The sequence below is a fragment of the Zingiber officinale genome, chromosome 6B (assembly GCF_018446385.1).
Source record: "Zingiber officinale cultivar Zhangliang chromosome 6B, Zo_v1.1, whole genome shotgun sequence".
NCBI classification, from domain to species: Eukaryota; Viridiplantae; Streptophyta; class Magnoliopsida; order Zingiberales; family Zingiberaceae; genus Zingiber; species Zingiber officinale.
In genome coordinates, this window is record NC_055996.1 from 125,461,200 (window position 1) to 125,474,812 (window position 13,613).

A 13,613-nucleotide genomic window follows, 5' to 3' on the forward strand; every position below is an offset into this window, starting at 1 on the left:
ATACTTTTTATATATAAAAAATATGCATATAATTAGCTAAAAAAATGTACAACGCTAGCTTTAAATATGTTATCATATTCGATGAAGTATCAAATCTGAATTTATATTCAAAATTCTATAGAAATGTATCTGTATCTTTCTATAAATATCTTTTAATTCGATCTCTCCCTTTCAAAAAAGATTATGATTTCTAGCCAACCATGTGTACTAGGCATATTAACGTGTCGTGCTTTTGTCAAAAGTTATGTGCCACAATACTTATACTGTTGCTTGAATATTTGGGCTATCCTCGTGTAGGTGTTCATCTCCTGTCTCATACTGAATCAATCTATGATCCTCCTCTGTAGTAATAATAAACTTCTTGCCTATATACGTATGTGGATTCTTGGAAGTGTTCTAACTCTTATAAAACTTTTATTTGGCTAATTATGATGCATTATTGAAGAGGAACGAAACAAGACGAGTATGAGAAAGTATAGCAAGCAACAAAGGCAAGAACAACTTCACTCATGATTGGCTGGTGGAAACAATATACAGAGCCAAGAGAATTTCAACATTGCGAATTGGAAAATATCAGAAGATGCAAGCATACCAAGCTTTCTGAATGAAAGAGCAATCATCCTTTGATGAAAAGAATAAGAGTCCAACATAATCTAGCAGAAAGAGAATCCATCCAAGAGTATGATCGAGGCCTCTAATGAAAGACCAATAAACTTGCACGAGAACACTCAAAAAATACATGAGAGAAAGTTTCTTTACAAAGACTAGAATACAAGACAATTCTCTTCTCTTCTCTCTTCTTCAGAGTTGAGTTAGATCATCTTAAAAGCCTTCTCCTCCTTCACCGGGTTCAAAATCAATTATAACGAATCCACTTACTCAAAGGAGAGGCCTTAGCAAAGATATTTGGTTATTGCTGCTTAGCAAAAGTTATTTCTAAAAGCTGGAAGTTTGAAGTTTCTAATTAATAGTGAGTTATGATAGATCCGTCAATTTAGATGGATCAAATAATTTAAACGGATTGAATTGAAATTTTATTAATATATATGAATTATAGAAACTTTTTATTATTTTATTTTTTATTGGGTTGGGCATCTAATCCTCAACCCATATTAATGGGTTGTTAATGAGCCAATGCGCCCCATCACAGAGCCCGTCCCACCGGGTCATGAGTTTTTGACGAGACAACCTGCGCCATCACAGAGAGACCCGTCTCATCACCGATCGACCTGTTTGACAACTGTGCTCTATGATTATCTATCTCTTATAGGTGTATCTAATTCATGGTTGGTTTATCCAGGAACTCAATAACTTTGGCAATCTCGACACGATTTGTCTGCTACCCAACCACTTTCGGTGGACTGGGAATCATAAACCTCAAGGATCTTGAATTCCTTCTATAATTTTGCTTGGATTTGTATAGAAAAACAGAAAATCAGGAGATTCCTTCTATCAATAGAAAAAACAACAGCAAAAATAATTGAGAAATCGGAGATGTCCGTCAGTTCTTGTCTTAAGAAGTTTTTGGAAAGGACCACTTATTAGATATTCACGAGTCACAATCAAGTTGTTTTTATCAAAATAAAATAGTCCCATAAAACGATCAAAATATTACCATGAGAAGATAAAACATGAGCAATCTGATGTTGTAGATCAGCTACATCCAATCCTTAATATTATATCAAACTTGTCATGCTTTGATTGACCTTGATATATAGAGTGCTTCATTTGTTATGTAGAATATATCTTTTTCTTATTAGATAAAATAAAAACATTTTACTATAATTTTCCTCATACAATCTCACTCTCTTTAAAACTATCAACAAATCTAAGATAAACTGCCTTGGCGTTTAAAACACATGGCCAGAAAAGGCTTGTAATGCCACTTAATGTTGATGTCTTTAAAGAACTATAGGTGCGGTAGAAAAGCTAGAATTCTTGCCTACAACTATCAAGCAACTTCAATAACAACACATTTTGCTCGTACACGGATTTTGAATTCCTGTCCGACTACACTAGTTTGATCGAAGACATACTCACTTTGACAGAATATCAATCTTTACAAAGAAGACATCTCGATAGCAACCAGAAATGAAACAAAATTTTAGCTATATCTACATGTCTCTATTTCCACAGAGCTCTGACTCCAATTCGTAAATTGGTATAGATATGATACAGAAGCTAACCTATAAACTATCCTCATAAAAGATAAAAACATTCAGACTCAGTACAAACAGGATTATGATTGAGTTTGGTTGCCCAAAGATGGCATTTTCTTCTGCAGCTTCTCTCTTAGCTGCCTGATCTTGGCATCTACCCGTACTGTAAGACCAATTTTAGTCTTCTGCCTTGCTCTCGACCTCTCCCTCTTCCACATATGCTGGTCCTCCACATCCTTTTTGTAGTACTTGATCTCCTGGATCACATGATGATCGAGTGGATTTAAGGCTCTTTGAAAGGATATATGTGCCAGGTAAGGAATATTGCAGGCAAGGGTGACCAAAAGTGTTGCAGCCCAATACATTGGAGCAGGACCAAGGGCTTCCAGAAGTATCTGGTAGGAATTTCCGGATATTAAATGCAAGGACGACATGCCGTATGCCACTAGAAAAATGTACCAAGTGGCAACGCTGCCCCAAACAAAGAGGTGTTGGATCCACGTGAAGTGACTCATTGTTAGAGCAATTTGCAAGTTCACAGCCCAGATAATGCAGGTGAACATGGCTGTTCCAACAGCAACCATGTCAGCTGTATGACCATCAGAGCAGAATGCTTGATTGTAGAATATGTGTATGTTTAGGAAATATATGATAATGGATGAGTAGATGCCATTTCCCATCCAACCAAAAATCCTGTACCAGTCAAAGAAAAGGTTCCTTGGCCCTTGCTGGTATAATGCTGGGAACTGCAGGAAGGCAAGCCAAGATATGAAACAAGCTCCATGTCCAGAAACTAAAGAGCTAAACAGAAGTCTAAGGATCCAAAAACACACATGATCATCATTGGGTCGTATAGTGATGGCATAAACCATACAAACAAATATTTCAAAAGGTGTGAAAAAGAATAACAATTCTACGCTGTTATTATGCAATAATAAAAAATACCACCAAGCATATATCATCCTAAAAATAAAATAATAAACTATAATATAAAAAATAATACCTGTAAGCATATTTCTGAAGAAACATCCTGCTCAAAGACTCCTAGTGATATCACTGGCAATGAGGTTAAAATGACATTAAATAGTATCATGTACCAGTCATCGTATACAGATTGCCCAGAGAAGCCAGTATATGCCTCGAAATAGAAAATTGTAAGGCCAAAGGCTATGTTCTTATAGAAGAAAAAACATATCTGAACAAATATATAATACAAGAGAGTGAGTTTAGACAACAATATATGATTTGCAAAACATGGATAAGTTATCAATACTAACCATCTGAGCTATCCTTTTATAGCACCAATGACCATGGACAACAAGAAGTCGTTCAAGGAAACGAAACTGAGAAATGGAAAAATCACTAGCCATGACAGCCTGCAAAAAAACCAACATTTATTAATTTTACACACAAGATGTCATCCTCTGCCCAGCTTAGATTATTAAAAAAGTGCTAAGGTAAGTTTTAACATGTCATACAAGCATCATGCCATAACAAAACACACCTGCATTCCCTCTACACCACTAATTCCAATGCCAATATCAGCTTCTTGAATCATGCCCACATCATTTGCACCATCTCCTATTGCTAGAGTAGTTTGACGTGTACCTTCTTTAACCAACCGAGTTAACTGAAATAAGAGGTAAGAAACACAAAACTGATACTCCCAACTGATATTATATTACATGATAAGGTCAATGTTAAATGCTAAAACTCTACCATTGCCTTCTGTTTTGGTGAGACTCGGCAGCATATAACAGAAGCACAATCAACTGCTAAACTCAAAAATGGGTTCTTCAGGTCATCCTCTAGACAATACGTCAAAGTTTTTCCATCAACAATTAAAGCAAATGCTGCATTAGGATCCTTCTCTAGCTCGATCAGTTGGGCAGCATCAGTTATTTGCATCAAAATATTGTCCTTTGCAGCCTGAGCAGTTATCTAACAGATATGCAAAGGTGCCTAAGTCAACAAACTACAGAGCATGAGGGGGGAAAATACAGCAACATATGATAAGATGAAAGTATACTGTTGAATCTCGTGAGGGCATGCCATGGCTTACAAGGGATAAACAGATCTGTTTCATGCCTTGTCTAAGTAAACTACAAGCAAATCTGCAACAGAAATTGAAGGTTTATTGTGCATAGGTCAAGTGAATGATCTATAGTTTTTGTATTCAAATGATCACTAGTAACCAGATGATCATACCCTATGTTGATTGCAGTCTCCATCTTATCACCTGTAAGAACCCATATCTTGAGACCAGCTTGTGCTAATTTGTCTATGCATTGAGGAACCTGTGAAAACAATTTATGTTCGAAGGACTGAAACATACAAAGGTCAACAGAAAAAGTGGAAAATTGCAAGCTTACTCCTTTCTGTAATTTGTCTTCTACAGCAGTTGCACCAACAAGAATCAAATCCTGCTCAATAATGTCTGAAACCCTCTCCAGTTCAGCTTCCCTATCATTACCCATGGAAGTTTTTGCTCTGAGAAACTCAGCGTTCCATGCAGAATATTCAGATTCCTCAAGAAACCGGAAGGCCAATGCCAATGTCCGTAGGCCTGCTTCCCCATATTCATTTAGATGTTTTATTGTATCTGTTTCAAACATTCTTCCATTCTTTGACAGTCTATCCAAAATAACACTGTTTGGTACAAAATGAAAATCTTTTAAAATCGACAAAATTGAATTTGCAGGCACAATAGTGCACACTAGATGAACTTAGAACATTAGCAGATAATTGAACATGAGAGAGTGGCAAAGAAAATGGAATGCAAAAGAAATATTTATGTTGAATAAGAGAATTATCTAATTGTACCTGTCAGCACCTTTGCATAAGAGAATAATCTGCCCAGTTTCATCCCGTACAATAATTGACATTCTTTTCCTTTTGCTATTAAACTCCATCAGATTCAAAATTTTGAATTCCCTGAGATAACCAGAGAAAAGTAAAGGAATTTTTTTTTAATTACTTGAGCACAGATGACAGAAATAATAACAAGTTGATAACACAAAGATTAAGGTACCTTTCTATGGGATCCTCAAAAGAAGAATATTTCTCCCTTACGAAGACACTTGATTGAGTCCTCTTACAGAATTCCAATCCAAATTCTCTGGCTGCAACAAGGAAAGCTGCTTCATCTGGTGATTCGGCTTCATATGTAAAACCACCAGTTTTTTCATTTGACTCGGGTATTGCTGTGTGACAGATAGCAAGTATACGGAAAAATATGTGAACAGTACTCACATTAGGCTCCTTTACCCAATTTCCATGCATTAAACGATCATCCTCAAAGCTAAAACCTTTGATTGCAGGCCTTCTTTGCTTCTTAACCCAGCAGCTCCTCCCATCCTCCAATTCAATTTCTGAAGAACCAAAACCACCCCAAGTATCCTCCCAAAAATCTTGGGCATTCATGTGCTGCTCAGACGTAACTGATGCCTCTGATGCAAAGTGCTTTGCAGCAGCAATTTCCACTTCACTAGAACCAACACCATATGACACTCCAGCAATGGAACACTTCAAAAATTCCATCTGATTGCAAGTTAAGGTGCCAGTTTTATCTGATAAAATAGTGTCAACTTGCCCTAGCTCTTCATTCAAATTTGATGTCCGTGCTTGTGCTGGTTTCCCTGTCTCCTCATCACACATGTGAACATCATGGTTAATGAATTTTGCCTGCAAGACCTTCACAACCTCTATTGAAACATAAAGGGAGATAGGTATCAAGTATCCATAAAGAATAAGAGCAGTGACGAGATGGTAGAAACCAGATAAAGCAGGCTTTGAAGCATTGTAGATATACGAAGTCTTATTGGGTTGCAAATACCACCAGTGTGGCATCCCAATTTTTGTCTTGGCAGCATAGCCAACTGAACTGAACAATGAAATCAATAGAAGAAAGGTAAAGAGAATATAGATAATTTTATCCATTTTCTTTTCAATTTTACTTCTCTTTGATGGCGAACGTGTTGCATTCTGCATAACTTTGCTATCATGACCAGTAAAGATAACCACCCCATAGACATAAGTTGTATTCCTAAGCTTTGAATCTCTGAGAAGGATCTGACTAGGGTCAAGTGCATAGACCTGCTGCTTGTACTCGAAGTTACCTACAAAGGTGTAGAGATTAGGATTTGGGTCCTCACACCGAATCTTGGCTGAAAAGTTCTTGAAAACCAAATCATCATCTAGAGGCAGAGTTGCTTCTAATGATCTTTTAACCTTCAAGTTTGTTTCCCCATCCAAATTCATAGTCTCCACATAGCATATTCCATCTTCATAGCTCGAAGACAACAGGAGCAAGTCAGCAGGGAAGAACTGATCCTTCTCTACCTTCACAATATCTCCAACACAAAGCTTCTGCCAATGTCTGTAACCAAAATGCCCCTCTCCCCTATGGATGTTGACCTTACGGCTATTGATCTTCACATCCTGCATAAACCTTCGCCAATCTTCTAATGCCTCCTTAGCCATACTGAGCCCAACAACAAATGCTAATGGAGCAATCATACTCACAGCAGAGAAGGGTGTCACAGGGGTGAGAGAGAGGATAGCAGCAAGGAGAAAGTAGAGATTGGCAACACGACGGAATTGCTCAAAGATGGCTTTTGGGAGGAAACTGATGATGTTGTACTTGGTAGTGCTGATATGGTTAGTAGGGTACCTCAGAGGTTTCTTTCGGTGTAACTTGGGCTGGTTACAATGAACAACTCGGGAGTATCCAGGACCTTGAAGGGAATGAGATTGCTCATCGTCTAACAATACTTGGGGACGGATACAAGAAAAAGTGTAGAGCTTGCTCCATCGAAGCTTATCCTGCCTCCCTCCTCCCCTTGCCATCTCTTTTTGGCTAGGGTTATTATTTCCCAATTAAACATAAAAGGTTTCCGTCATCTAAGGTTAATTGTTTTCTCTTTTATTTCCCAACTGTAAACTTTGGCGCTGTCCACCACTCTTATAGAATGTTCTCGCTATCAGAAATCTGGCTGTAAATTAAAGCGCATCACGATATTCACTATGATGAAATTTGGAACATTGTAAATGCAAAAGGAAAGAACTTGACCTCAAATTTAACTCACAAATATGCATTCAAAGCGACTGATGCCGACGACGAAAAATGGCAGAGAAAGAGAGACTTATACAATGTCGATCAGGCGACACCTACCAATAATTCTACTCCCATAAACTCCAAAACAAGATGGAACAGGCGGAAAGCAGAAAAAATAAGTAAAACTGAAAGGGCTGAGCGTTACAGCTAAAAATCTAAAAGATTTCGCGGAAGTACAATAGAATCAGCTCCATTCTAGGTCAGGGAGAACGACGCTCAACAAGCAGAAAAAGGTTCAACAAGATCTCAGATACACGGGCTCAAAATATCGGCTCTGTACAGTACTTTCCCATTCGGCCAAAAAAACTAAAAGCAAACAGAAAAAGGCGAAACTTCCAAGAAGCAAAGCCCGATCGCCACGGAAGGAAACCGACTAAAGGCAAACGGATTCAGCTCGAAGAAAAGGGCGAAGTAAAGCATCTGCAATCGAGCGCAAAAAGCAGCACCTTTAGGCTGGAAAAGGAGAAAAGGGCGTACGCGTCGGAACCTACTCCAGCGACTAACAATGGCGAGAGACGGAGATCGGAGTCAAGGCACGAATCGCATTCCCCAAGCACTCCAACGCGACGGCAACGGGACGTCGAGACCATTCACAGCCGGTTGCTGTTCAGTTACAAAAACGTATCAGTGAATTTGGAAACCCTAATTAAGTTCTAATTTGACCGGCCACTAGAAGTAAACGGGACACCTCTAGGACTCCACGATTACATGTCTGGTCTCCAGCAGGGTCCAGGCTGGGCACTCCTTTCCTCGCGTATCGTGATGGAAATACTTTTGGAGTCAGAGAAAAGTCCAGGAAGGGAGAACTGGATTCTGTGCCGTAGTCCACGTGTAATCCACATCGCAAGAGTCTAAGACATGGTACTTACTTTGCGTTGCAGGTGAGAATCTTGGGTTCTTCTCGTAGGCAAAATGATTAATTGGCAAGTCTTAGTCGTACAAATGCCAACATATTGTTGTTTCTCGCCACCAAACTGAATTTTGAACCCCGGTTAAAATATTATAAATGGCGTGGCAAATAATCTCATTGCCCATGTTTGTTTTAATTGAATTATTTCTTCTTTCCGCCAATGTAGTAGCTCGGCCAGAATTGCGCTCACTTTGGTCAAATTGTATCGGGTGCTGATTGAGTTCGAGCGGCATGTATTGATTATGGATCAAAAGTGTATAGTTAATCTTTAACTTGGGGAATATGGGCTCGTGATTATTCTTTGTTTCTGTTTTTGAAAACTTCTAAAGCTACTGGACAGCTCTTACCATCTATCAAATTATTTAAAAAAAAAAATAAACTTTCTATCAATGCAATTAGACCTATCAAATAGTTCTATCCGTGGTGGGAGCCATCCATTTGGTGGGACGGGACTACTCGATCCGTTGATTAGAAAATTATCAATCCAATCTAACTCAAAGGTGTTACGAATTAGACGGATCTAATCTAGAAACCCACTAAAGAAATAAAAAATATATATATAAAAGATTAAAATCTAATTATTTTAAATCCAACCAAATATGTTCAAATGAGAAATTTATTTTCTTTTATGTACCTTTGATTTTAAGTTACTTTCAATCTCGAATTTGAAAATCTAATTATACTTACTATCCGATTTTATAGACGAGTTGATTCTAGAAATGAAAATTAGTCGAGCATTTACTTCTTTATTTTAGCTTTATATTCTAAATGTTTACTCACTGTATAAATCGTATTTATTAAATTAGGTGCAAACTCAAATTTTTTTTCATGATTTTTCCTAATTCACGTACTAGTTAATTTATTATTAATGCTTTCTAGATCACAATTTCAGGATAATATGCATATAATTATTTTTTTCTTGATTTGCAGGCCAATCCAAGTCCGCCCCAAGCTAATCCGTGTGAATTACGACCCAAGTGGATTGACTCATTTAGATCTATCTTTAAATAAGTTGATATAATTTAAATTTAATTTGTTTAAATTATTTGATGGAACGACTTTGAATGTAATCACAATCGAGTATCTGAAATTGTAAGAGTTTTGATATTTGAACGGTAAGTTAAATTAAGAATTTTATAGTAATTTGATATGATATGTTAAACATGCAAATGCAAATAGCTCGATAGGTAGGGAAGCTAAATACTAAGCATAGAAGTTTAGAAAAAAAAAAAAAAAACTGGACAGGATAAAAATCCTAGTTAGCCAAGAAGCAAATGTTAGGTATGGAAATCCTAATAGGGTAGGGAGGTCATATGTTAAACATGGAGTTCAAGAAAGATCTTGATAAGATGAAAGTTACAACGGGTTAAGAAAGCTAGATGCTAGGTAAATAACGATAGAGATGAAGAGACTATGAGAATGAAGGTCCAAAAGGCATAAATGTCATCTAGCATGAGGTAACGGTTAGAATCCGTACGAGTTAGCGGAAGGTGAATAGTTCCGATCACTTCTCATCTTGATCTCATGCCCATCTTTTGAATACCTAGTGAAAACATTGATTCAAACATGACTTCACATGCTCAATTTTGAGATTTTACTTAGTATTTAATTATTGTATTTCATATAGAGTTGTTAGTAGTATTTTGCACTCATTTTGTGATATTCTAAAAGCATATTTTGTATGATTTATTCTATTTTAGTATTGTTTGAATGTATGTTCTTGTGCTTTTTCATTGATAGGACAAAGAATAGGAGCTAAAACGAAGTTAAAAGAACCTTGGAACGAAGACATTAAGCAAGGAATATGCTTTTGCCATGTTCCAAGACATGGGCGTATTCCTTAAGATAAAGAAGAACGGAAACAGAGAAGCCACGGAGATCACAAAACCTCACATGGCCTAATCGTGTGTTTTCACATGGTCGTGTGCCAATTCTCCTGGAGATCACATAGATTTACATGGCCCAGTCATGTGTTTTCACATGGTCGTGCACCATCTCAACAAGAGCTTAAATTTTCGCATAGCCAGGCTTTGCAAATCCACACAGCCATGACGCACTAACGCAGAATTGCTAACTTCATTATTTTTTGGAAGTTAATTCCAAATCTGAAGAAGATGGAAGGCTTTAAAAGGATCCCCAAGTCTCGTAGCCAAGGGGAGAGGAGTCGGCTAGTGACAAGAAGCCCTAGAAGAGTTGTTCCAAGGAGCATGGGGAATTCTCGTCCATGTTTGGAGTTGGAGAAGCCGTCCTTCACTTCTATGAATAAGTTTTTGTCTCTTTATCTTTGATTTTGGAGTTGTAAAAGCTTACTTAAACATGTCCTCTTTCTATAAATTCATATCCATGGAGTAATACAATTGATTCTAGGACTAAGGAGTAGCTCTTTTGATATGTAGATGAAATTTTCCATTATTTATTTGCATTTAGTATTATGTGAATTGATTTTTTGTGGTCTGGTTCTATTGTGCTTACACGAACTTGACCCAAAAGCATGATTTTGTATCCCATGGGATGCGGAGAAGGATCGAAAGGTGATCTCAATCCTCTGACTCATAGAATACTGAGACGTGAGGGGTTAGCCACGAAAGTAGGCCGGGTTACCATGAAGATTCTCTAGCCTTTCATAGAACTTAATGGGTGCATCTCAATATGATGTCACACAATAAGGAAGATAACTCAAAAACTGTGAGACATCTCGTGACAGGAGCCTTCGTAAGAAAGCGATTCTTCAATATTGAAGCCGTCGTGTTAGGACGGATACACTGGCATAGTTCCAAAAGATCACGTCGGATAAATTGAGATTGTCACCTACATGAACAACAAATGAGGATTATGAAATCAACCGTGAATAATATCTAAACTAAATAATTCATACTCTAAGTGTTTAGTAATTTGATGATTAACCCATCAAAAATAATTATATTCGTAGTAGTCTTGTCAGATCTTGCTAGGGTTTGAAGGAAGTGGACCCCCGAATCAAATTCAAATTTGTTCAACGTAGCCCAAAAATAATAAAGCTTAACTTTTCTAACCATCCCGTCACTCTTACCTTAACCAAAAATGGTCTTACTTATGACACAGTAGAGATAGCGATAAGATTTTAAAGAGAGGAAGCTTTGGAATGAGATGGGTCATAAGGTTCATTTAGATCGGTTATTTCATTTCAAAGAAATTGTTATTGAAAGAGTAATCAAACCTACGAGATCTCCTAGTGGGCAAACCAAAGCAATTATTAAAGTTGTAAAGAGACCATTTGTAATCATGATTCATCAAACGAAAGCTAATCTTACTATCATGATCATCATCCGAAGAAAACAAGTCTCTAACAAACTTAAGAATTCAAGGGTAATGCAGTGATAGGTTGGATGATTCATATACATTAAGTCATTCTAATCTAAGTTTCTAATTAACCAATCAATATCATCTCTAATTCCTAAAGCATTCATATTATGAGGGTCAAGATATCTTGTACAAATTAATTTTCAGGCAACAAGAATATCAAATGTAGATTTTTATTCATCATTTCTAAAAATAATTCCAAGATAGGTTTCGTTACCCTCGTCGCATGCTTGATGTTTGCCCTTGTCGGTAGCCTTCCCCTTCCCTTTGTCGGGAGTCTTCCCCTTCCCTTTGTCAAAGTCGTCGCCTCCTCTAGATCCGTCCAATTTTTGCAATCTCTTCAGCATATTGCAACATCTCAAGTAGGAGTTGAGAAATCAGTTAAGAAGAGAAATTGAGGACAAAAGAAGAAAGAAATCTCGAGGAAGAAGAGGGATCTTGGATCCAAGTTGGATCTAGATCAAGAAGAGTTCTTGAAGATTGATTTGAGAAATGAAAGAGGGGAAAGGAGAAGAATTTCTTCTTGGGGATAATTGAGAAGGAGAAGGAAGGGATCTTGCTTTGGGAGAGTAGAAGGATAAATTTAAGTTTTGAAGAGGAGATCCAAAGAGAAGAGGTGGAAATTTTTAAGGAAGAAGGAGAATTGGTAAAGAAGAGGGGAGAAGAGAGAAAGACAAAGCCATGTAGATGGGGAATAAGATTATGTCTAGGGCATTTAATTGCCCCTGGTCGTGATGCCACATGGTCATGTCTTTCAACACAGCCTGGGAATAATCCTTTATGTGCCATATTTTTTTGTGGCTAAAGAGGGGCACGACTGTGTCTTTTGACATGGCCATGACATAAAATATTCTAGGGTAGAGATACAACCTTGTCATTTAACACGACCTCAGCATATTTTGCTAAGTGATTCTAGCACAATTGTATCAAAAGACACGGTCGTACCATAATCTAATCTGCCTTTGGCACTGGTTGTCACATCCTCTGCTCCCAATGAGACACAATCGTGTCAAAAGACATGGCCTACCTTCCTTCCTTCTTCGAAAATGCTCCATGTCCGTGGTAATGACCATGGTCAACTTGCAGAGGTTAGCAACCCTAGAAATTGCAAAAATAAAACTAAATAAGAAATAGAATAAGATAATGAAAACAACAACTAAAAAGAAAATAATAAATCCTTGGGTTGCTTCCCAAGAAGCTCTCATTTAAGGTCACGAGCTTGACCCCTGATCTATCTTAACTTGAATCATTTGCCTTAAAGGGGAGATGTTCCCCTCTAACATGGCAAGTTGCCTTTGACCCTTCCCTCATCCGGGCTCGTGCTAGGATGATATATTTATTATTTTTCTTTCTGGGTCTCGTCTCCTTGCTTGCAAGAGTTAGTGCTATGTCCAATAGTCTCTTGTCAGGGTGAGGTTTACTTTCTTCTCGTTGGACTTTGTCCAACCTGAAATAAATAATTTTAACAGCTAAAAAAGAATTAGTGGCCTTAGATAAATCAAACTCTAGTTTCTCCTCGCCAATTACCAACAAAAGTTTATGATTTTCAACATCTATGACAGCTCCCGCTATAGCAAGGAAAGACCTTCCTAGAATAATAGGAATCTTTGGGTCTTCTTCCATATCTAAGATCACAAAGTCCGTAGAGACAATAAAGTTCTTTACTTCCACCAGCACATCCTCAATGATATCCATTGGGTATCTACAAGAGTGATCTACTAACTATAGTGCCATGGTGGTCAACTTCAAGTCATCTGATCATGTTTGAAAGCTTGACGAGATGAAGAGCTGGGAACGACAGGCGATGACTTCGGGGAAAAGATAGGTGATGACTCCGGGGAAGATGAATAATGAGGGATCTGAGAAAACCAAAGTAGATCCTAAAGAAGCCCAGTAAAGAATACCTCCCAATGAAGAAAATAGCAGGTTGAAGCTAGATCTGAGAAGACCAAAGAAGTGTTGGTTGCTACTCGGAAAACCTAACGGTTCCACTGTACAAAAATTTTTTTACAAAGGTCTGAACCTTTTCCTAGCTACCATGTGTTCTTTTAAATTAAACTTGGATCGCCTGCGGAACTTAACACGTTTG

The 13,613-nt window shown here is 37.6% G+C and overlaps 1 protein-coding gene across 6 annotated transcripts; it reads right to left on the reverse strand.

Moving 5' to 3' along the window:
• Positions 1–2,058: 2,058 nt before the first annotated feature.
• Positions 2,059–12,258, reverse strand: LOC121989370 (probable phospholipid-transporting ATPase 4). 6 transcript variants are annotated; one of them, XM_042543373.1, is made up of 12 exons: positions 7,964–8,258; positions 7,767–7,878; positions 5,191–7,153; positions 4,983–5,093; positions 4,532–4,808; positions 4,368–4,456; positions 4,189–4,273; positions 3,879–4,100; positions 3,664–3,789; positions 3,437–3,535; positions 3,163–3,354; positions 2,059–2,905 (listed from the first exon to the last, which is right to left on the reverse strand). In XM_042543373.1, the coding sequence occupies exons 3-12, from the start codon at positions 7,005–7,007 to the stop codon at positions 2,240–2,242; spliced, it is 3,684 nt and encodes a 1,227-aa protein (XP_042399307.1). In that variant the 5' UTR covers positions 7,008–7,153; positions 7,767–7,878; positions 7,964–8,258; the 3' UTR covers positions 2,059–2,239. The 6 variants fall into 6 exon arrangements, with proteins under 6 accessions (XP_042399307.1, XP_042399304.1, XP_042399308.1 ...); XM_042543370.1 differs by having other exon boundaries at positions 7,722–7,878; positions 7,964–8,244; XM_042543374.1 differs by having other exon boundaries at positions 7,753–7,878; positions 7,964–8,242.
• Between the last annotated feature and the right edge of the window lie 1,355 nt (positions 12,259–13,613).

Coding starts and splice junctions, on each gene's coding strand:
- LOC121989370 (XM_042543375.1), bottom strand. CDS start 7,007: ATGGCAAGGGGAGGAGGGAGGCAGGATAAGCTTCGATGGAGCAAGCTC. Junction 4,274..4,367: donor GAGACTGCAATCAACATAGG/GTATGATCATCT, acceptor TTTCTGTTGCAG/ATTTGCTTGTAGTTTACTTA. Junction 4,101..4,188: donor TGCCCTCACGAGATTCAACA/GTATACTTTCAT, acceptor CATATCTGTTAG/ATAACTGCTCAGGCTGCAAA.